This window comes from Canis aureus, chromosome 2 (genome assembly GCF_053574225.1).
Source record: "Canis aureus isolate CA01 chromosome 2, VMU_Caureus_v.1.0, whole genome shotgun sequence".
Taxonomy (NCBI): domain Eukaryota; kingdom Metazoa; phylum Chordata; class Mammalia; order Carnivora; family Canidae; genus Canis; species Canis aureus.
In genome coordinates, this window is record NC_135612.1 from 36454217 (window position 1) to 36478197 (window position 23981).

At 41.3% G+C, this 23981-nt stretch overlaps 1 protein-coding gene and 2 non-coding genes across 12 annotated transcripts in view; all 3 read right to left on the reverse strand.

The window, feature by feature from the left end:
- LOC144295911 (uncharacterized) overlaps positions 1 to 23981 on the reverse strand; it is a 59437-nt gene that overhangs the window by 29271 nt on the left and 6185 nt on the right. For 6 of the 10 annotated variants that reach the window (XR_013363079.1, XM_077868599.1, XM_077868575.1 and 3 more), the window contains 2 exons: positions 21443 to 21579; positions 3890 to 4001 (listed from right to left, as the gene is read on the reverse strand). Coding sequence is in view for 6 of the 10 variants with exons in the window: in XM_077868599.1 (XP_077724725.1) it covers positions 3890 to 4001; positions 21443 to 21579 (249 nt within the window). In the remaining 4 variants the exon portion in view is untranslated. Of the gene's footprint in view, positions 1 to 2863; positions 2966 to 3889; positions 4002 to 9490; positions 9605 to 10452; positions 10551 to 21442; positions 21580 to 23981 lie in introns of all 10 variants that reach the window. The other 4 variants (XR_013363075.1, XR_013363069.1, XM_077868605.1 and 1 more) reach the window with 4 other exon arrangements.
- Positions 18120 to 18213, reverse strand: LOC144304024 (small nucleolar RNA SNORD116). The gene has a single exon (XR_013371019.1). It is a non-coding gene; the product is annotated as a small nucleolar RNA SNORD116 (small nucleolar RNA).
- Positions 21100 to 21194, reverse strand: LOC144304019 (small nucleolar RNA SNORD116). Its single transcript, XR_013371016.1, has one exon. It is a non-coding gene; the product is annotated as a small nucleolar RNA SNORD116 (small nucleolar RNA).

Sequence of the window (23981 nt, forward strand, 5' to 3'; positions counted from 1 at the left end):
GGTAGTTTGTATATTTCTAACAATTTATCCATTTCTTCCAAGTTTTCCAGTTAATTGGCATATAATCTTTAATAATATTCCTCTCATAGTCATCTATATATCTGTGGTTAGTTATGATCTCTACTCTTTCACTCATAGTTATTTGAGTCCTTTCTCTTTTCTTTTTGATAAATCTGGCAAGGGGTTTATTAATTTTATTAATTCTTTCAAATAATGAGTTTAAAAAAAATCTATTTACTGATTTTTGGTTGTTGTTTCTATGTCATTTATTTCTACTCTAATCTTTATTATTTCCCTTCTTCTGCTGCTTTTAGGCTTTATTTGCTCTTCTTTTCCTAATTCCCTTAGTGGTAAGTTTGGGTTGTGTATTTGAGACTTTTCTTGCTTCTTGAGGTGGGCCTGTATTGCCATATTCTTCCCTCTTATAAATGCCTTTGCTGCTTTCCAAAGGTTTTAGACTGTCATGTTTTCATTTACATTTGCTTCCATGTATTTTTTATTACTTCTTTAATTTTCTGGTTAACCCTTTCATTAGGTCTAAAGTGAGTCTCTTGTAAGGAGCATATAGATAAATCTTATCTTTTTATCCATTCAGGTACCCTATGTCTTTTGATTGGAGTCTTTAGTCCATTTATATTCAAGGTGATTTTTGATATGTAGATTTAATACCATTGTATTAACTATGAAGTTCATGTTTCTGGAGATTTTCTGTGTTCCGTTATAGTCTTTGTTGCTTTGATTTTTTTAAAAGATTTATTTATTTATTTATTCATGAGAGACACAGAAAGAGAGAGGCAGAGACACAGACAGAGGGAGAAGCAGGCTCCATGCAGGGACTGAAAGCATCGCTAAACCACTGAGCCACCTGGGCTGCCCTCTTTCTTGCTTTTAGTCTTTCTTTCCCACTCAAAGGGTCCCCTTTAATATTTCTTGCAGGGCTGGTTTAGTGGTCTCAAACTCCTTTAGTTTTTGTTTGTCTGGGAAACTCTTTACCTCTCCTTTTTCCTTTATATTCTTTTTTCTCCCTGCAAGTTTGTATTTAAATTCAAGACAGTTAACATATAATATAGTAGTTTCAGGAGTAGAATCCAGTGATTCATCACTTATATATAATACCCAGTGCTCATTTGCAGGCAGACTTGCCCTAGTAAAGATTAAACTGCAGGAACACCTTGGTAGCTCAGTTGGTCAAGCAACTGACTGTTAATTTTGGCTCAGGTCATGATCTCAGTGTCATGAGATCAAGCTCTGCATTGGGTTCTGTGCTGGATGTGGAGTCTGCTTAAGATTCTCTCCCTCTTCCCATTGTCCCTTAAAAAAAAAGATGAACCTACAGGGCACAGTAGCCTGGACATTGGCGTAAGTAACTCCAACCTCCACTGGTGCTATGCTGCTCACTGTAGTCTGTGTGTGATGATGGGTTTGGGGGAAAATGTTGTCACCCTACTCTCTTGTCCCAGTGAGGGGAGTTTGCACTTTCAGCTGTTCAGAAAGCACTCAGAGAAGAACAATTTCCCCCTCTTGTGTCCCTGGCTTCCATCAGAAAGTGTCTGTGTCTGAGCCATCCATCTGTCTGCCTGGCAGCACAGTGCTCCTGTGTTTTATCTCAGGCATGGGTTTCAAAACTCCAAATTTTAGGGACCTAGCATGGCTAACACTCACACTGATCCTCTGGGTTAGGGTCTTGCTGCGCTGTGGCTGGTGCCATTTGTTCCAGAAAAGTAGATGCATGACTACACAGGGGCTCAGAGTTTATGGTAAAGCACAGACATAAGCTGGCTTCCAGGTTAGTTTCCTTCAACAGATGCTTCTTTTGCTATGCTAAGTAACAGGGCTGCTTAATAAATAGTGCTCACCATCTTTTTTGTCCTGAGAGGCAGTTCCATGTTTCCCAAATGCACTCCAAGAAGGGGAACTGCCTCTCCTAGTGTGACAGAGATCTTTAGATGCTATCTGCTCTAGGGCCTCTAACCCTGCTTACCACAGGAGCATTGCTAGCCTGCCAAGCATGATCCTGGTGATGGCATGGACTTTTAAAACTTCAGATTTTCAGCTCGGTTGCTTGCAAAATCTTGTAATAATAAGCCCCTCTTCTTTTCCTAGTCTGGTTTTGGGGAAAAGTTTTTCTTGTGCAGTTCCCTGCATGCTGCGTTTTCTTTCTCTTCCTCTCTCTCTCTCTCTCTCTCTTTCTCTCTCTCTCTTCCTTTCTCCCCTCTTTCTGTGTTCAGGGCTCCTTCCCCTCTGTAGCATCTGCAATTCTTTTCTTCCCCAAGTCAACTCTCCATAGCTCCAACCTTCCATAGTGTGGCCATTTTTCTCTCTAGATGTGCAGTGTGTTGTCTCAGTCCTCAGATGGATTTATTGGGTGTTCAGAATTATCTGATATCTATCTGTGTTTGAAGGACGAGGCAAGCACAGAATCCCCCTACTTCTCTACCATCTTAAGAATTCAGCAGCTTAGTTTTCTAATACTGCAGTTCTTGCTGGTACTGGACAAATGAAAACATGGATCCCCTCCTTGTACATATTTTGTTTATGATGGATATCTTTGCTGGGCCTCAGTTTCACAGAAGTGATTGTGTAACTTATTTTGTTCAGATTTTTCAATGAGGTCAATTACAATCATCCTCAATATACATGAGTTGCTAAAATAGGATACTGTGTACCTGAGGAAATGAGAGAAACTAAGCACTCTGGAATTCATCACTCTGGGACATAGTTATTCACCCTATTCAGTCATGGAGATCAGCCCCTACATAAATGATTCAGATTTCCTAGCTGATTATCATAGAGTGCCTTATGGTAACTGGAGTATTATATAAATCCTAGAAGAAAGATCAATATTTTAAGGACAAATGCTTACTGAGAATTATGAGAATTCCTACTGGCTCTTGAGAATGGGCCTTTCCTTCATGTCATATCTCAAGAGTAAGGAATACACATTTTCATGTGTCTTATCCTTGACCTGTGTAAATAGGTAAAAATGTGAAAGATGAGAAATAAAAATGTTCATTTGCCTGCCAGAGGCACAAGATGGGAGGATTCAATACATATCTCTTATTAAATAAGCCAACATATTGATCTCCTAGAATGTTTCCAATGTTCTCCCAACAATATTGTGTTAATTTCTAGTCTCCATCAGAGTAAATTTTGTCCAACATTTTCCGCCAGACAAATTAAACGAGCAATCAGAGTATCTGAGTATGCTTAAAATTCCAGGAAAATGTTGGTCTAGTGAAAAACTCAATTCACAACAATGTACATATATTTCTGATAATTCAACCTCAGAAATACTTTATCCTCAAAGATGATCCAGTTATTTAGAGAGAAAATCACAAAAAAACATCATGGGGAATAAAAAAAAATGGTTGTCTAAAAATCACTTACAGCACTTAATCTGCTTGAGCTCAGGCACAGGGCAATTTGCAGACACTTAAGGTTATGCTACATCCAGTTCCATAGTGTGGCCACAGCATTGCATGCAGGACTCACATAAGCACAAGTATGGCATGATTAGAGGGGTTTAGAGTGTACCTAACTGTCAGACACTGAGCCCTCTTACATAAAATACTTCTCATTCTATTTTTAGGGTGGTGCTCACAAGGATACATCACTAAGTACTAGTGGCATTTGGGTAAGCATACTTCTTAGTATGAACAAACTTCTCTCTGCCACACTCATGAGAAATGACCTTGCCATCGTTACTGTGCCTAATATTTGTATGAGGCATCAACTGAGAAAGTACAAAGATTCTGGAAAAAAAATCACGAGATTATTAAAGCTTCACACTGTTTAAATTGACAGACTCCATATAACACTAATTAATTCCTGATTACCTAAATAAATAATAATATAACCCAGGAAAAAGTTTATAAAAAATAGGTATTACCTTGTGAGTACATCATTGTTTCTTCACAGATAAGGGAGCTGGTAAATGTGACAAAAGCAGCTATTCTTGGGATGTGGCAAGAATTCCATGCAACTGCAATCTTACTTCCAACCTATAAACCACAGGGACAGTCAGAGGAGCTAAGGAAGAAAAACTTTCTAATTCAATGTTTACTGATAAGGGGTTATAAAGCAATTATGACCACCTATATGACAAGAAAAAAATATATACTTTTTTTCATGAAATATAATGGTATGGAAAATCATTTGTTTTAATACTTAGTCAAAATTTCTCCTAAGAATACTTAGCATCATTCATTAAAATTAGGATCTTCCTTTAAGCAGAAATGAAGAGACTGAAGGAATATGAATATTAACCAATACAACTTCAAGATTTATAAATGTAATAATTTCACAGTTAAAAATATTTAGTGCAGTATATATTTGAATCCATTGCACAAATGCCTAGAAAATTTCTCTTGGGTGACAAGAAAAAACACGGTATGAATTACTGTGACTGGATTAACAAGCAAATTAAAACACTCTCTGAGACAGTCCATAAATATAAACCATTATTCAGTTTCCACTATATTTCCTTTATCCAAAAGCTAATTAGTATCTGATGGCTTTTAATATGTTTTGAATTCTCTAATCGACCTCATTGGACTAAGCCTCACTCAAAAGATTGCAGCATCTAAGGAAATCCCATGAACAACTTAAGGGTAGACAAACATATAACTCATCAGTCTCAAATACCCATGTGCTGTTTCCCCAGTGTTTGATTAAGTGTATGCATGCTGCCAGCCAAGCACTCAAAGAATTACCACATCATTCCTAATTCAGATATTTATAGATGTCTACAATTCATTTCTCTTAATGTATATAATTAAGGTTTCAAATACCACATATCTGGTTGGTACGACTACCTGAATAACTGAACTTTACCCATATTTTTTGCCTCATAAGGTCTTTTGGCAGACTTTAGCTCACAGAACTGATTCTGTCACTTTTTTTCAGATTCCAGTGATATTCATTTTTTATTTTTATTCTTTTTATAAATTTATTTTTTATTGGTGTTCAATTTGCCAACATATAGAATAAACCCAGTGCTCATCCCATCAAGTAGCCCCCTCAGTTCCCGTCACCCAGTCACCCCAACCCCCCGCCCACCTCATTTCTACCACCCCTAGTTCATTTCCCAGAATTAGGAGTCTCTCCTGTTCTGTCTCCCTTTCTGATATTTCCAACTCATTTTTTCTCCTTTCCCCTTTATTCCATTTTCACTATTTTTTATATTCCCCAAATGAATGAGACCCTATAATGATTGTCTTTCTCCAATTGACTTATTTCACTCAGCATAATACTCTCCAGTTCCATCCACATTGAAGCAAATGGTGGGTATTTGTCATTTCTAATGGCTGAGTAATATTCCATTATATATATATATATATATATATATACCACATCTTCTTTATCCATTCATCTTTCGATGGACACTGAGGCTCCTTCCACAGTTTGGCTATTGTGGACATTGCTGCTAGAAACATCCGGGTGCAGGTGTCCCGGCAGTTCATTGCATCTGTATCTTTGAGGTAAATCCCCAGCAGTGCAATTGCTGGGTCGTAGGGCACATCTATTTTTAACTTTGAGGAACCTCCACACAGTTTTCCAGAGTGGCTATACCAATTCACATTCCCACCAACAGTGCAAGAGGGTTCCCCTTTCTCCACATACCCTCCAACATTTGTTGCTTTCTGCCTTGTTAATTTTCCCCATTCTCACTGGTGTGAGGTGGTATCTCACTGTGGTTTTGATTTGTATTTCCCTGATGGCAAGTGATGCGGAGCATTTCCTCATGTGCTTGTTGGTCATGTCTATGTCTTCCTATGTTAGATTTCTGTTCGTGTCTTTTGCCCATTTCCTGTTTGGATTGTTTCTTTGCTGTTGAGTTTAATAAGTTCTTTATAGATCTTGGATACTAGTCCTTTATCTGATATGTCATTTGGAAATATCTTCTCCCATTAGGTAGGTTGTCTTTTAGTTTTGTTGACTGTTTCTTTTACTGTGCAAAAGCTTCTTATCTTGATGAGGTCCCAATAGTTCATTTTTGCTTTTGTTTCTCTTGTCTTCATGGATGTATCTTGCAATAAGTTCATCATTGATTCAGTCACATTTATGAAAGGGATATAGATCCTAAGATATATGGCAGACACTAAGTAAGAATTCCAGGTCTGTGTCCCTGGGACACACTGATCCATACTATTTAATCATGGAGACATGGTGACATGGAGTCATCAGTCAATGACTCAGCTCCACAATTGATTAGTACAGTTTCACTGTCATATGAATGTTAGAATGTCCTAACAGGAATTCTAGTATTTTCAGGACAAAATGCTTATTGATGTCGCAATTCCTACTGGAATTCTTTCAAGAAAAAGGAATAAATTCACATGAGGGCCAACTAGTGGTTCATGTTAACCTATGGAAATAGAGTAAAATATGGAAAATGTGACGTATATATGTCTATTTGACAAACATGCACAACACAGAAGGGATTATGATATAACTTTACATCAAATGAATTCATATTATTTTATTAGGATGCTTCTGTTGTTATTCAAAGACAGAAGCCACAAAAATCCTGGAAATAAAAAAGACAAAATATTGGATAGCTCACCAGATAATTAATAGCTCACACTGTTTGGATTAACAGATATTTCACCAAACCAATGATCTACTTGTCTACAGAAAAATATAAAAAAGTAAGCCATAAAAGTATATTTATTTAAAATTGGTTATTAAACTTGGAGTGCATTATTTTGTTCCATTCCGAGAAAAGGAACAGAAAAAAAATCCAACAAAATCAACACTTCTTTGCTATGGTGATGAATATTCCACACAATTCAAAAAATCACTTCCGTCCCACAAAAACATAGAGGAAAATTTAAAAGTTGTGAAACAAAACCTTTCCAGTTGAGTGCTTACTAATAATAGATATTTAAAGAATTAACCATAGATACTCCCTTGACTATGTATCTAATTTTTAAAAATTATGCTTTATCCTCAGAAAAAAAAGTAGTATAGAAAATCAAATTTTGTATGACCTTGGTCTCAAAGTTGATGCAAAGCCCACCTCCCCCCAGCATTACTCGCTAAAATTGTAACTTAGCTTTATATACATAAACCCATTGATGGAATATGAGTGTTAAGCAATCACATCAACATAAAATTCCAAGAATTGGAACTTTAATCATTTTATGTTAAAATGTTTAATGAAATATCTAATTTAAATCAACATCAAATATCTAGAAAATTTCTCCCTAAGTGACATGAAAAAAGTTCTAATCTTGAAACTGAGCTAACAAATGAAAACACATAATAAGATCACCCAATAAATATGATCTACTTACTCTTCAATTTCCCCACACTTCTTATATTTAAGAGATAAATGACAAGCAAAAACTGATTTATTTCTGACTATTGAATACCATAAGTATATAATAATACTATTTTTGAGTAGGATCTCACAAATTACTGTGATTAAGGAAATGATGTGAATGGCTCAAGAATAAGCGCAACCATTTCCCACAGTGTTCACCACTCATGTGCCAGTTCTCCAGTCTGTTTGCTGTGGGTGTATGAAGGCCCTCTTACCTCTGCAAAGAGGAAGAGTTTGACTTCTTCTTTGCCAATCTGAATGCCTTTTATTTCTTCTTGTTGCCTGATTGCTGAGGCTAGGACTTCTAGTACTATGTTGAATAGCAGTGGTGAGAGTGGACATCCCTATCTGGTTCCTGATCTTAGGGGCAAGGCTCCCAGTGCTTCCCCATTAAGAATGATATTTGCTGTGGGCTTTTCATAGATGGCTTTTAACCACAATGAGATACCACTTCCCACTGGTGAGAATGGGGAAAATTAACAAGGCAGGAAACAATGTAGGAGAGGATGTGGAGAAAGGGGAACCCTCTTGCACTGTTGGTGGGTATGTGAACTGGTGCAGCCAATGTGGAAAACTGTGTGGAGGTTCCTCAAAGAGTTAAAAATAGATCTGCCCTATGACCCAGCAATTGCACTGCTGGGGATTTACCCCAAAGATACAGATGCAGTGAAACACCGGGACACCTGCACCCCGATGTTTCTAGCAGCAATGTCCACAATAGCCAAACTGTGGAAGGAGCCTTGGTGTCCATCGAAAGATGAATGGATAAAGAAGATGTGGTATATGTATACAATGGACTATTACTCAGCCATTAGAAATGACACATACCCACCATTTGCTTTGACGTGGATGGAACTGGAGGGTATTATGCTGAGTGAAATAAGTCAATCAGAGAAGCGCAAACATTATAGGGTCTCATTCATTTGGGGAATATAAAAAATAGTGAAAGGGAATAAAGGGGAAAGGAGAGAAAATGAGTTGGAAATATCAGAGAGGGAGACAGAACATGAGAAGTCTCCTAACTCTGGGAAACGAACAAGGGGTGATGGAAAGGGAGGTGGGCAGGGGGTTGGGGTGACTGGGTGACGGGCACTGAGGGGGGCACTTGATGGGATGAGCACTGGGTGATATTCTGTATGTTGGCAAATTGAACTCCAATAATAAAAAAAAAGCACCCAGACTTCCTACAATGAAGAATGTCCTATTAAAAAAAAAAAAATGAAGGCCACCAATCAAGTACTCAGAGTTGCCATGTCATTCCACAATGGTTATTTATAGCCTTGGTATAATATACTTCTAGTATTTGCCAACATGCTAGTTTTCCAATGCCATAGTCCTTTTTGTTTGGTACCACTTGCTGACCAAATTGAATTCTCATTCACATTTTTTTGCCTAGCATCGTGGTCCTTGTGCTGGACCTTAGCTTACAGAAATGACTTTGTCATTCATTTTGTTCAGATTTCGATAAGACCCATTTTTGAAACCACATTGATCGAACTACATTTGCAAAAGGAGTTTTAATCCTGAATATATGGCAGACATTGAGCACTCAGGATTCTGTCTCACTAGGATACACTGAACCATACTATTCAATTATGGAGACTAGTCACTACAGTCAAGAACTCAGCCTATGGCTGACTAGCTTAGCCAAAATCTTGTCATTAGAGTGTTATAATTCCCTGAGAGGAATGTTACAGTCTTCAGTAAAAAATGCTTATCAGTGTAAAATTTCCCACTGGCCCATGAGGAGGGGATATAGAATTCTTCCCAAAACTCTCCTTCATTTTATGTCTTAAAGGGAAGAAATTAAAGCTTTTATATGAAACCAAGATCTTAGTCCATGTTGATGTTAGCATAGAATAAAATTGTGGAAAGATGAGAATTATACATGTCCATCTGTATCATGCACAATACAAGAAAGAGATTGATTATGTATAAGTATATCGTAATAATATTTTCAAGTAGGCTCTTCTGATGTTATTTAAAAGAGGAAGCATACAAATTCTGTAGGAAAAGTACATAGAAACCTCAGATGACCTAGATTATAAAGGCCTTACATTGTTTGGATTAAGAGACTATTCAAAATCATGTATAATCTTGTTTGCCAAAGATATATAATAGAAATAATCTAAATAATATATATTTTTAAAGTTGCAATGTTACCTCTGGAGTGCACTGTTGATTATTCCCATAGAAAAGAACTGACAACAATAACAAAATCAGTAGTTCATTGGAGCAGTGGTAGAAATTCCAACCAATTCCAATATCACTTCTAATCTACAAAATATACCAAGAAATTAGGAAACTTGACAAATCAAACCACTATAATTGAAAGTTTACTAATAAAAAGTTATAAGAAATAAACCAAAGGTATTCATTTGATTCTCTAAATAACAAGAAAAATTATGTTCACTACTTGAAACAAGATCTTGGTCTCAAAGATTTTTCAAACGGCCTCCATCAGCATTGGATGTTGAAACTAGGATCTCCCCTTCAACACTAACTATGAAATCCACTAACAAAATATGAATATTAGGCTATCAAATCTACCTAAAACACCAAGAATTGGAAATATAATCATATTACAATTGAAAATGTTTAGTTCAGCATCCACTTGGGTCCATAGCTCAAATGCCTAGAGCATTTCTGTTTAGGTGACAGGGGAAAAATAGTGTTCTAAATCTTATGACTTTACCAGCAAGGAAATTAAAATATCCTTTAAGACATTTTGATTAGGGATCCCTGGGTGGCGCAGCGGTTTGGCGCCTGCCTTTGGCCCAGGGCGCGATCCTGGAGACCCGGGATCGAATCCCACGTCAGGCTCCCGGTGCATGGAGCCTGCTTCTCCCTCTGCCTGTGTCTCTGCCTCTCTCTCTCTGTGACTATCATAAATAAATAAATAAATAAATAAATAAATAAATAAATAAATACCTTAAAAAAAAGACATTTTGATTAGAAACTACTCTTTAATTTCTATGTTTCTTTTACTTAAGAGAGAAATAAGTAAAGATTCATATCCTTTACATTAATTACCTAGTTGGTCTCAATCAACTGTTTCTTGCTCTAAAGATTTTTGCATGTAAGAAAAATGTATAAATGCCTTAAAGGTAGGCATAACCATTTACCATTGGTCTCTCTCCTTATGTTCTGGTTCTCCAGGGTGTGGTTACTATGAATGTATGCATCCTGCCAGCCAAGCACTCAAAGATTTGCCATGTCATCCCTAAATCAGAAATTGGTATTTTGTAGGATTTATTACCTTAATATATGTAATCAAGATAAAATTCAATTACTGTATCCCCTATTAGTCATATCAGCTGACCAAACTAAACCCTCCTCCACATTTTTGCCTAGCATGATCTCTTGTGCTGGACCTCAGTTCACAGAAGTCACTTTGTCACTCATTTTGCTCAGATTATAATGAGAATCATTGATCCAGGCACATTTCTTTAAAAAAAAATATTGATCCTGGGCAGCCTGGGTGGCTCAGCGGTAACACCACCTTCAGCCCAGGGCGTGATCCTGGAGACCTAGGATTGGGTCCCATGTCAGGCTCCCTGCATGGAGCCTGCTTCTCCCTCTGCCTGTGTCTCTGCCTCTCTCTCTCTCTCTCTCTGTCTCAAATAAGTAAATAAATAAATAAATAAATAAATAAATAAATAAATAAATAAAATCTTTTAAAAAATATTGATCCTGACAGATGTGGCGGCACTGAGTACTTCAGATTATTTCGCCCTGGGACACACTAACTCATAGTATTTACTCATGGAGACCAGTCATCATAGATAATGATCTGGCCTCACGGCTGACTAGCCCAGCCAGAGTCTTATTGTATTTGGACTGCTATAGCGTGTTAAGAGAAATGTCAGTATCTTCAAGACAAAACGATTACAGATGGTAGAATTCCTACTGGCTCTTGAGGATTAGATGATACAATTATTTGCAATACTTTCTTCCTTATCACCTCAAGAAAAAGGGATAATTTTTTTATTCATATGAAATCAAGGTTTTAGTTCATATTGACCTGTGAAAATAAAGTAAAAGTAGGGAAATATGAGATGTATATATGTCCATTTGTCAATCATGGAAAAGACTGGATGGTTCATTATGTACCTGCACATAAGATATACTAACTCTACTAGGGTTTTTTTCTGATATTATTCCTGGAAATAAATGAGACAGAAGCCTAAGATTTGATTCCACAAATTATTATTTTTTAAAGATTTTATTTATTTATTCATGAGAAACACACAGAGAGAGGCAGAGTCATAGGTAGAGGGAGAAGCAGGCTCCATGCAGGAAGCCCGATGTAGGACTCAATTCTGAGACTCCAGAATCACTCTGTGGGCCAAAGGCAGGCACTTAACCACTGAGCCACCTGGGCCTCCCAACTCCACATTAAACCTCACACTGGTTGGTTTCATAGACTTTCGCACAACCAGTTGTATTATTAACTAGTTTAAAAAAAAAAAGAGTGCACTTGCTGTGGTGAGCAATGGGTATTGTATGGAACTGGTGAATTACTATATTGTACACCTGAAACTCGTATTATACTATATGTTAACTAACTGGAATTTAAATAAAAACTTAAAAAAATAAATAAGAGTGGCCCATGAAAAATACATTTATTAAAAACTGTAATGTTACCTTTGGAAATCAGTGTTCTGATCATTTCCAGATAAGGAAATTTGTACTAATAAGTAACATTAGAACTTCCCATGAAGTGGCAGGAACAATTTCAAGCAATTTCAATGTCATTTCCAGTCAATGACTTGGGGGAAGTTAGGGAAGTTAAAAAAGAAAAAACTTCTTGATCAAATATTTACAATTAACAGGCTACAAGGAATTAACTATAGATATGCAGATGATAACCTACATGAAAAGAAAATTATAATTACTCCTTAAAGTAGAGTAGCATAGGAAGTCATTTTTTATGTAGAAGACACTGGTGTCAAAGTTTCCCCAATTATTTCCCTCAGTGTCATTCATTATGACTATATAATCTACCTTTAAATACATATAAAATTGGCTGAATATATATTGGCTAGTGAAATCTATTTTGAATACCAAGAATGGGATATTTATTTTTTTTATTTAAAAAGTGTTTCATGTACCATCTACCTAAATCCTTTACTCTATGTCTAGAAAATTGTCCTCAGTAAGAAAAAAAAAGTTATTCTACTTCCCGTGACTGTGTCATCAATCTAATTAAAATACACCCTAAAACATTCACAGGAAGGAAAACTCTAAAATTACCATTTGTTTGTCTTACTCAAAGACATAAGAGACACTAAATTTGCTATAAAATGTGTTTTATATCAGGAGTTTTGTTTCATTCCAAATAAGGGAGCACTTCATTGGTGATGATAATCCATGGAATTCTAATTCTACAACTAGTCTACAAAGTATATAGAAAATTAGAGAAGTTGTGAAACAAAATTTTCCTAGTGGAATATTTAGTTATAAAAACTTATAAGAATTGATAATGGATATTCATTCAACCATGTGATGAAAAGAATGATTATACTCACAATTTTGATGAAGTAGTACAGAAATAATTGTTCCTGATATTTGTATCAAAATTTCCCCAGCACACTCACTGTAAAATCATGTATTATATCGAGGGTGTCTCTTTAAACACATTAGAAGCTCACTGATGATACATGAAAGTGGTCAATGAAATTCATGTAAGAATCGAAGATTATTATTTATTTTTTCTGCATTTGTTTTATTTTTAATAAATTTATTTTTATTGGTGTTCAATTTGCAAACATATAGAATAACACACAGTGCTCATCCCATCAAGTGCCCACCTCAGTGCCCGCCACCCAGTCACCCCCATCGCCCGCCCACCTCCCCTTCCACCATCCCTAATTCGTTTCCCAGAGTTAGGAGTCTTTCATGTTCTGTCTCCCTTTCTGATATTTCCCACTCATTTTTTCTCCTTTCCCCTTTATTTCCTTTCACTATTTTTTTCCAGTGGATAGTCTTTCCTCTTTTATCGAATATTAGTAGACCATAAAGTTCAGGGTCCACTTCTGGGTTCTCTATTCTGTTCCATTGATCTATGGGTCTGCTTCTGTGCCAGTACCACACTGTCTTGATGACCACAGCTTTGTAGTACAACCTGAAATCTGGCATTGTGATGCCCCCAGGTATGGTTTTCTTTTTTAAATTCCCCTGGCTATTCAGGGTCTTTTCTGATTCCACACAAAAATTAAAATAATTTGTTCTAACTCTCTGAAGAAAGTCCATGGTATTTTGATAGGGATTACATTAAACGTGTACATTGCCCTGGGTAACTGACATTTTCACTATATTAATTCTTCCGATCCATGAGCATGGAGTATTTTTCCATCTCTTTGTGTCTTCCTCAATTTCTTTCAGAAGTGTTCCATAGTTTTTAGGGTATAGATCCTTTACCTCTTTGGTTAGGTTTATGCCTAGATATCATGCTTTTGGGTGCAATTGTAAATGGGATTGACTCCTTAATTTCTCTTTCTTAGGTCTCATTGCTAGTGTAGAGAAATGCCACTGATTTCTGGGCATTGATTTTGTATCCTGCCACGCTACCAAATTGCTGTATGAGTTCTAGCAATCTTGGGGTGGAGGCTTTTGGGTTTTCTATGTAGAGTATCATGTCATCGGCCAAGAGGGAGAGTTTGACTTCTTCTTTGCCAATTTGAATGCCTTTTATTTCTTTTTGTTGCCTGATTGCTGAGGCTAGGACTTCTAGTACTATGTTGAATAGCAGTGGTGAGAGTGGACGTCCCTGTCGTGTTCCAGATCTTAGGGGAAAGGCTCCCAGTGCTTCCCCATTGAGAATGATATTTGCTGTGGGCTTTTCGTAGATGGCTTTTAAGATGTCGAGGAATGTTCCCTCTATCCCTACACTCTGAAGAGTTTTCATCAGGAATGGATGCTGTATTTTGTCAAATGCTTTCTCTCCATTTCTTGAGAGAATCATATGGTTCTTGGTTTTTCTCTTGCTGATATGATGAATCACACTGATTGTTTTAAAAGTGTTGAACCAGCCTTGCATCCTGGGGATAAATCCTACTTGGTCATGGTGAAAAATCTTCTTAATGTACTGTTGGATCCTATTGGCTAATATCTTCTTGAGAATTTTTGCATCCATGTTCATCAGGGATATTGGTCTATAATTCTCCTTTTTGGTGGGGTCTTTGTCTGGTTTTGGAATAAAGGTGATGCTGGCCTCATAGAATGAGTTTGGAAGTACTCCGTCTCTTTCTATCTTTCCCAACAGCTTTAGTCGAATAGGTATGGTTTCTTCTTTAAACATTTGATAGAATTCCCCTGGGAAGCCATCTGGCCCTGGACTTTTGTGTCTTGGGAGGTTTTTGATGACTGCTTCAATTTCCTCCATGGTTATTGGCCTGTTCAGGTTTTCTATTTCTTCCTGTTCCAGTTTTGGTAGTTTGTGGCTTTCCAGAAATGCGTCCATTTCTTCTAGATTGCCTAATTTATTGGCGTATAGCTGTTCATAATATGTTTTTAAAATCGTTTGCATTTCCTTGATGTTGGTAGTGATCTCTCCTTTCTCATTCATGATTTTATTAATTTGAGTCTTCTCTCTCTTCTTTTTAATAAGGCTGGCTAATGGTTTATGTATCTTATTATTTCTTTCAAAGAACCAACTCCTGGTTTTGTTGATCTATTCCACAGTTCTTCTGGTCTCTATTTCATTGAGTTCTGCTCGAATCTTCATTAACTCTCTTCTTCTGCTGGGTGTAGGATCTATTTGCTGTTTTTTCTCCTTTAGGTGTAAGGTTAGCTTTTGTATTTGAGTTCTTTCCAGTTTTTGGAGGGATGCTTGTATTGTGATGTATTTGCCCCTCAGGACTGCTTTTACTCTTTCCCATAGATTTTGAATTGTTGTATCTTCACTCTCATTAGTTTCCATGAATCTTTTTAATTCTTCCTTAATTTTCTGGTTGACCCTTTCATCTTTTAGCAGGATGGTCCTTAACCTCCCCCTGTTTGAAATCCTTCAAAACTTCTTCTTGTGATTTAGTTCTAATTTCGAGGCATTATGGTCTGAGAATATGCAGGGGACGATCCCAATCTTTTGGTTCGCTTCAGACCCAATTTGTGACCCAATATGTGGTCTATTCTGGAGAAAGTTCCACGTGCACTTGAGAAGAATGTGTATTCAGTTGCGTTTGGATATAAAGTTCTCTAAATATCTGTGAAATCCATCTGGTCAAGTGTATCATTTAAAGCTCTTGTTTCTTTGGAGATGTTGTGCTTAGAAGACCTATCGTGTGTAGAAAGCGCTAGATTGAAGTCACCAAGTATAAGTGTATTATTATGTAAGTATGTCTTAACTTTGGTTATTAATTGATTGATATATTTGGCAGCTCCCATATTCAGGGCATATATATGGATGATTGTTAATACCCCTTCTTGGATAGATCCTTTAAGTATGATATAGTGTCCCTCTTCATCTCTTACTACAATAAGAATCGAAGAATTTTAAATACAATCATCTCACATCTAAAAATATTTAGCATGTAATAAAAGACATTGTTGAAGAGCATATGAAATTTCTTGCTCATATTATGGATAAAAAACAAAACAATGTGTAAACAATTGTTCTAATCATAGTGACTGCATTGAAAAGAAAATTGAAATAGTCCGTGAAGATTTCACATAGAGCATCTACTTTTCAATTTTTAAAAATTAAGTTCAATTTGCTAATATATAGTATAACATCCAGTGCTCATCCCATCAAGGGCCCTCCTCAGCCCACGTGACACAGTCACCCCACGCCTCCACCTACCTTCTCCTCCACCACCCTTTGTTAATTTCCCAGAGTTAGGAGTCTCTCATGTTTTGTCACCCTCTCTAATTTTTCCACCTATTACTTTTCAATTTCTATACAATTGTTCCACTTAATAGAAAATGATAAGTAAAATTCCATATCTTTGTATTTTGATAATCTAATCACACTAAAGACACTGATCATCACTCAGAAAATTCCAGTAGCTCAAATACTTAAATAGCTCAAGTGTAGTCACAGACATTTCTCATAGGACTCATTACTTAAGGAGTGGTTTCCCAAGGTCTATTTATGACATATATGTACATATTGGCAGCCGAGAATTGTAATATCATCCCATAATTGGTTATATAGACCTTTCTACAATTTGTTTCCTCTAGCATATGCCAGCATTTTATTTTTCCACTACCATAGTACTTTTTTGGGAACATTTGCTGACCATGCTGAATTCCCCTCCACAGTTTTGCTTAGTATGATCTATTGGCTGGATCTCAGCTCACAGAAGTGATTTTCATTATTCACTCTGTCCATGTTCCAACAAGATCCCTTTGTGGAGTCATCATTTATCCCACAACAAATATAAAATGGACCATCAGAATGTGATACCTGGTAGGCAGTGAGCATTCAGGATTCTGTTACCGTAGGAGGCACTGATCCACATGAAGTTGATCATATATCTGAAGATTAGTGACTAATAGTACAGGGACATGAATTGTGAAACATTGTATGAGCTAAATATAAGAGATACACGTTCAATAAAATCCTCTACCTTCTATGGAAACAAACAAAAAACTCATAATGTATATATTGTTCCAACTACAAACTTGATGTTTTAGAGAGACAATCTCAGGTATGTTTCACAAGAATTATGCTTGAAAAAAGAATATGGCCACAAACCCATAAGATTGCAATGACCAAAAATGGTAGCACAAGAGCATTATCAAGTGAAAGACTATGCTCATCGGAACAGGGCAAGAGCCATTTGAAAGCACGATTAATATGACAAGCAGGGCACAATATCTTCCTTTATAAAAAAGAAATATAGAAAAGTACTGGAAAATTCTAATGCCAAGAGATTGATGAAAACCAATCTATAAAAATATATAATTCCATTGAATCATTCACAATACATAATTGGGGTAGATCAATGATAAGATAAAATGAACTTGAAACACACTCATATAAAAATATTATATGAAGCAGAAATACACAATGAAAACACAAAAAAAGTCTGAAACACTGAAATGTGCACTATTTCTAATAGACAATATCAGGTCTGAGTCATGAAAGAAAGAAACATACATCACAAGTAATATAGAGGATACACAGAAAAAGAAGAGGAAGGAAAATAGCAAATATTATAACATAAGTAGCATAAAAAAAACAAAAATAAAGCATCCTTTATCATATACTTCTAACAAAGTGGGTATAGAAGAAAATAGAGTGAAAAGATGAAATTTTTTTGGGGGGGTGAAGAAATAAGAGGAAAGGAAAGGACCTATGACTAAAGGCTCTCAGGAAGGCTAACAGGCTCAGGAAAATACCAGAAACCTGAAGACCACAGAACATAGCAAAAAAACACAAAGTACAGAGCCAAACCACTGACAAGATATGGAGGAAACAATGTATGTCCTCTGCAAAGACCACTTCCCTAAGCCATGCAACACTTGATACCCTACAGTAGAAAAGGAAAGAAACCTTGGGAGGAAGATTTCTAAGGCTGACAGGCAGCAAGAACAGTGGAAGACAGTCAGGTGACCTGTGTCCCACTCGCCCTCCACAGGCTGCAGGGTGTGCTGGTGCCCCTGCGCCACCCATGCTACCCCACCCAGGGCATCCCCTGGGGGCAGGGACAGGGTATCCCTGTGCCCAAATAACAGCTCTGCTTCAGGACCAATTTCCAGCCCTGTGTACCCTCCTCTAGGCTGTGGGTGACCCTGACCTCAGCAACTGTCCCTCACTGTATCTCCCTGGCTGGGATCTCGAGCTAGACCTCAGCCTCCATGAGGACAATAGTAAAGGATTCTTCATTCACTATGTTCAGCTTTCCAAGGAACGCACATGTGGGAGTCATCATGGATATGAGCACCTGTGGGGTCTGGCTGGGACAGCCCATTAGTGCAGACATGCTCACCCTTGGGAGGACCTATTATCCTGCCACATCAAGGAGAACCTGGGAAGGACGCATGACCACAGGGACCTCTAGACTTGGGAGACAATCCAAGGACATGACTATGAGCAAGAGGAACAGGATATCATCTTGGGGAGCTAAACCCTACATGTCAGGATAACACACCAGTCAGAAGGCCCTCAGGAAAGTACAACATTTCCTTGCCCAAAGGCTCACTCTAAGACAAAAGAAGTTTACCTTCTTACCGATCCATGTGGAATCTGCCCAACCTGGGCAGCTAACCTGGTGAGGCCAACCTCACTCCACTCCTCCAAGGCTTTCTATTCTGAGCCGAAATGAGGCTGGCGATGACACAACACCTGAAAGTTTGGGAAAATTGCACTCACAAATGATAAACATACCCAGAGGATCAGGTGGTGAGATCAGAAAGAATAGATCCATGTGGAAGCCTAGCACCTGCCTGTGCTGTTCCTCTGTACCACAGGACTGGCTGCACATGGGTGAAATGCCACAGGCCCAGGTCAGCCCACACACAGGAATGTGCCTGTTTCATGTGTGTCAAGGAATTTCCATGAGCAATGTGCCTGGTAAATGCCACGTGCTGTGAGTGGGGGTGTGCATGAGTCTGTGAGTGAGGGGCCCTCTATGGGTGTGTTTGGGTGTGTGTGCATGAGTGTTATCTATGTGTTTACTAGCAGGTGTGTGCATGCGGGCGTGTGCAGGACAGGCTGGCAGACTAGCTGGCCGACTAGCTGGCCGAAGCAGAGGTGCTCACATGTGGAAGTCATCACTTAAAAGCGCATAGCCCGTATGTGGAACCCTGGCCTCACGCCCTGCCATGCAAAAGCATGAGATGATGCGTTTGTCCCTGAGGGAGGCTGCAAAGGCCTGAGACACTACATATCCAAAGCCCTCTGGCAATGCACAGCGCACAGATTCTTCTCTACAAACCCACTTAGGACCACTGAAGTAACGTCGATGTGGACTAGGTGCCTCGCTAGATGACCAGGGGCCAGAGAGCTGCCCAAAACCGCAGCAACCACAGGGCAAGGCAAGGAGCCCCCATGCAGGCCTGGCAGCCCTTGGGCGCTGGCTAGAGGCCCCAGGCCTCCACAAAGCCCTATTGAGGCAAGGTGACCACATGAAGACAGGCCTGAGGTGACGCCATGAGGACAGGCAACCTGTCGTGCCCACTCTACCATACGGCCCTTGGACTGTGGGTGGAACAGCCCTAAACAAGCGGTGCCCATGCCCTGCTGAGAGCCAGTAAAACAGCCAATGGAATGCAGGACATGCTACTGCCAAGGAAACTGGTGTGTCCATGGCCAGCGTGCTTCATGGGCATAGCCTCCAGGACACATGCCATCACTTGGGCTACCTCACCCACGTCCATGTCCTTGAATCCTCATCACTGTAGGGAAAGTCTCGCACTGCTGCCCTCGAAAGGGACTCCCACATTGGGGACTGGGATCCTCAGCGAGGACAGCCACACGTGGTGTGCTCGTCACAGGCATCCACATTGTGGGACCCAAGACAGGGCCTATTGTCAGAGTTACAGGCACAACACAGTGGCTCTGACATAGGGGCATGGCCACAGTCCCATAGGAGAGTGGCATACACAAAGGAGGACCAGTGCCCTTCCCAAGGAGAGCAAGACATGAGCCAAGCTCCATGGCCACGACACAGGGCTGTGCCTGACTGCTATCGGGGACCAGAGCCTTACCCACACAGCCTACAGGCTAGCCCAGAGAAGTCTTGTGCCCACAAAACAGGAAGGTGCCACCGCAGGCATTGAATCAAGGGTCGCCCATGCTGGAAGTCTTCACACAGGAGCCCTGTGCTCCAGGAGTCATGATCCCCACGGCCAGGGTCCGCAAGGCCACCTGACAAAGTGAGAGCCGGCCAGGGTGGATGGCCAGCATACATCTCAAGACTCAGGGGAGACACCTGGGAGAGCCCTTCTTCGGGAAAGTAGTGGCTAGGGGCACATCAGACAGAGCCCTTGGCACCATCCCCACGTGTCCCCTTAGGGCCAATAAGTCGCACCCTGGTGGGTAGGTAGTAGGGCCTCACAACACTCACCAAGCACTGACCTGTTAGTGTCACAACACCACCCAAGTATATGGAGGCTTCTGAGTGCCTGCACCACCGGTCCTACAGTCCTCCCCAGGCCCTGCCATTCCCATGCAGGCCATTGGCCAGCAGAGCATTGACACTCCTGGCCTGAGCATGTAGGACGAGCTCTGCCAGATCACCATGCATGTGCGGTGTGTGCGTGTCTGTATGTGTATGTGTGTGTGTTTGTATGTGTGCCTCTCTGGCCTAAGAGACATTCAGGTGCTGTCAAGGGCAGTGGTCCTTTCTGGTGCTTTTGGCATCTTCCTGCATCCCTATGCAGCACTCAATTGTCAAACCTGGGACAGAGGACGCGGGCAAATATCGCTGCTTGCCCATCGGAGGCCCATCTCCAAATACACAGCACCCGGCCCTGAAAGTGTGGCTCCACATATACCGCCAGGAGATCTACCTCAATCATTGGCCTTGCCGACTTCCTCTGGACAGACGCTCTCAAGGCTGTGCCAACAATGCTCAATGTGACTCCTACCTCTTGGCTACTGGCTGTCCAACACACCGCCAAAGCCCAGCAATGCCATGGACTCCATGCTGTGGACTCCCACCCAAGGAGGGCACACACCTCCTGGGCCCTCAGGATTCCCTGAGACTCTCCGATCCCAAGGCCCTTAAGTGGTGGTGCTGGTGCTGGTGGTGGTTGAGTGAAAGGCACGGCCAAGGTGAAGCTGTCCCCCACTCCTACCTTCCCTGGGGAAGACAATGTATGGACTTCAGTTTTGATCAGAACGACGGTAGGGAGTTCTCACTCATTTTGTTCAACTTCTCCAAGAAATGCAGATTGAGGGAGTCGTCATCGATCTGAGCACTTTCTGGAATGCCTGGCAAATTGAACATGCAGGCTGGATGGCTCATGGGGATTCCCCGTGGCCTCAGCATCCCCCAGTACCCTGGAGACTATCCAGAGCTATGCCCCTGAGCAAGAGTCACAGGCAATCCTCTTAGGGAGCCATTGCCCCTCACTACGAGGCACAAGCTAAGTGGCAGGCCTGCAGACTGGCCCAGGACCTTCTAGGCCCATTTGCTCAATTTGAGGCAACGAAAGGCTTACCTGCATAGCCATCCACGCATAGGCTCCCCACCCTAGACCAATCATCTTCCATAGGTCCTGCCATAACCCATTGCACCTGCAAGGAAAGGAAGGATTTCTTCTCTGGGCGGACAGCAAGCCTGGCTTGGCCTCCGCACCTGTGGAAGGGTGGAGAAAACACACGAAGGTATCACAAACGCACCCAGGTGTTCAGCTGGCCAGAGCGTTCCAAATAGTTCCGTGGGGATGCCTTGCATCTGCCTGTGCTGTCCCTCTATCCCAAAGGGCTGGCTGCACATGGGTGAGATGCCATTGTCCATGGTAAGTCCAGGCATGGGTATATGCCTGTCTCATGTGTGTCTAGGAATTTCTGTGTGAGTGCATGGTAATGTGTCTGGTAAGGCCATGTTCCATGAGTGGGGTGTGTGTGTGCCTGTGTATGAGGGACCCTCTGTGGGTGGGTTAGAGTCTGTGTGCTTCAGTGTGATTCTTGGGTTTATTAGCAGGTGTGAGCATGTGTGCATGTGCAGGGTAGGCTGGCAGGCTGGGTGGCCGTGGCACAGGTGCTCACGTATGGAGTTCACCTCCACAAAGCACATAGCCCATACAAGGATCCATGGCCTCAGACCCTGCCATGCAATGGCACGAAATGACACAATTGACCCTGGGGGGAGGTTACAATGGCCTGAGACACCACGTGTCCAAAGCCCTCTGGCAACGCACAGGAAAACAACTCTCCTCCAAAAATCCACTTTCGACTGTCGAAGCGATGTTGTTGTGGACTAGGTCAATCCGTTGGGGTCAGATGCAGCATGAAATCGCAGTAATCATGGGGCAAACCAATGACCATGGTGCAGGCTGTTAGGCCTCCAGGGCTGGCTGCATGCCTCAGGCCTCCACAAAGTCTACTGATGTGAGGTAGCTATGCGAAGGTCGGCCAGGTGACCCATCCCGCTCACTCGACAACATGGCTCTTGGGGTGCAAGCAAAACAGACCTAGGCAAGTGGTTCCCATGCCCCACCTAGAGCCAGTGCAATAGTCGACGGAATTCAGGGTGCACTACTGCCAAAGGACCTGGAATGTCCCTGGCTATTGTGCTTAGTGGGCACGGCCTCCAGGAACAGGTGCCATCAATCAGACGCCCTCTACACGTCCACCTTGTTGAGTCCTCATCACTGCAGGGAAAATATCTCACCACTGCCCTCAAAAGGGACTCCTGCATCAGGGACAGGGATCCTCAGTGAGGACAGCAACATGCAGTATGTTCTTCACAGGCATCCACATTGTGGGGTCAAGGCAGGGCCCGTCCATTGGCAGACACAGGCGCAACATAGTGGCCCTGGCACAGGGGCATGGACTCAGTCACGAAGGAGAGAGGCACGCACAAAGGAGGACCAGTGCCCTTTCACAGGAGAGGGGGACATGGGCCAAGCTCCACGGACACGACATGGGGCTGCACCTGACTGCTATCAGGGTCCCTGTGGCCTGTCCTGCATGGTCTTCAGGCTAGCGCAGAGAAGACTTTTGCCCACAAAACAGGAAGGAGCCACCCCAGACACTGAATCAAGGGCTGTCCTGGGTATATGCCTTCACACAGGAGCCCCATGCCCTAGGAGGCAAGGTCCGAACAGCCAGGTTCCATGAGGCCAGTGGGTGAAGCTAGGGCCAACCAGGGTAGCGATGGTGGGCACACCTCTAAAAGACACAGGGTAGATGCCCAGGAGAGTACTTATTTGGGAGAGTAGTAGGCAGGGGCACATTGGAGAGAGCCCTCGGCACCATTGAAGGCAGCACCTAAGGGCCATAAGTCATAGTCCATGTGGGCAGGCGGTGGGGCCAAACACAGCTCACCAAGCACTGACTGGTTGGTGTTGGAACACCACCCAAGTGTAGGGAGACTATTGGCTGTTCTATCGACTCGTACTGTGGACTCCCCAGGCCCTACCATTCCCATCCATCCCAGGGGCCAGCAGAGCGTCTATACTCCTGATGTGAGTGTATACCATGAGCTCTGCTGGAACTCCTTGTATGTGTGGTGTGTTTGTGTGTGTGTGTGCATGCCTATGTCTGCATCTGTGACTGTGTGTGTGTGTGGGGGGGTGTATGTGACTGCATATACGTTTGTGTGTGTCTCCATGTGTGTGCAAGTCTGTGCATAAGTGTGCGTGTGTGTGTTGTGAATGTGTGCTTCTCTGCCCTGAAACACATTCAGGCACTGTCAAGTGCATTAGCCCTAGCTGGTGCCTCTCCTGTCTTCCCCCAGGCCTGCGAAGCTGTCAGCTACAACCTTGGATAGAGGCCTCGGGCAAAGATTGCCACTTGCCCGGGGCGGGGGGTCCACCTGGAAACCCATGGTGCCTGGCCCTGAAAGGGGGTACCGCACACACTGCCAGGAGCTCTGGCTCAATTATCAGTCTGGCCAACTTGCTCCAGCATGGAACCTCTCCAGGCCATGCCAACATCGCCCAATGTGACTCCTACTGCTTGGCTGCCAGTTATCTGAGACGCCTTCAAAGCCTGGACATGCCTCAGAAGACTACCAAGCTGAGGACTCCCATC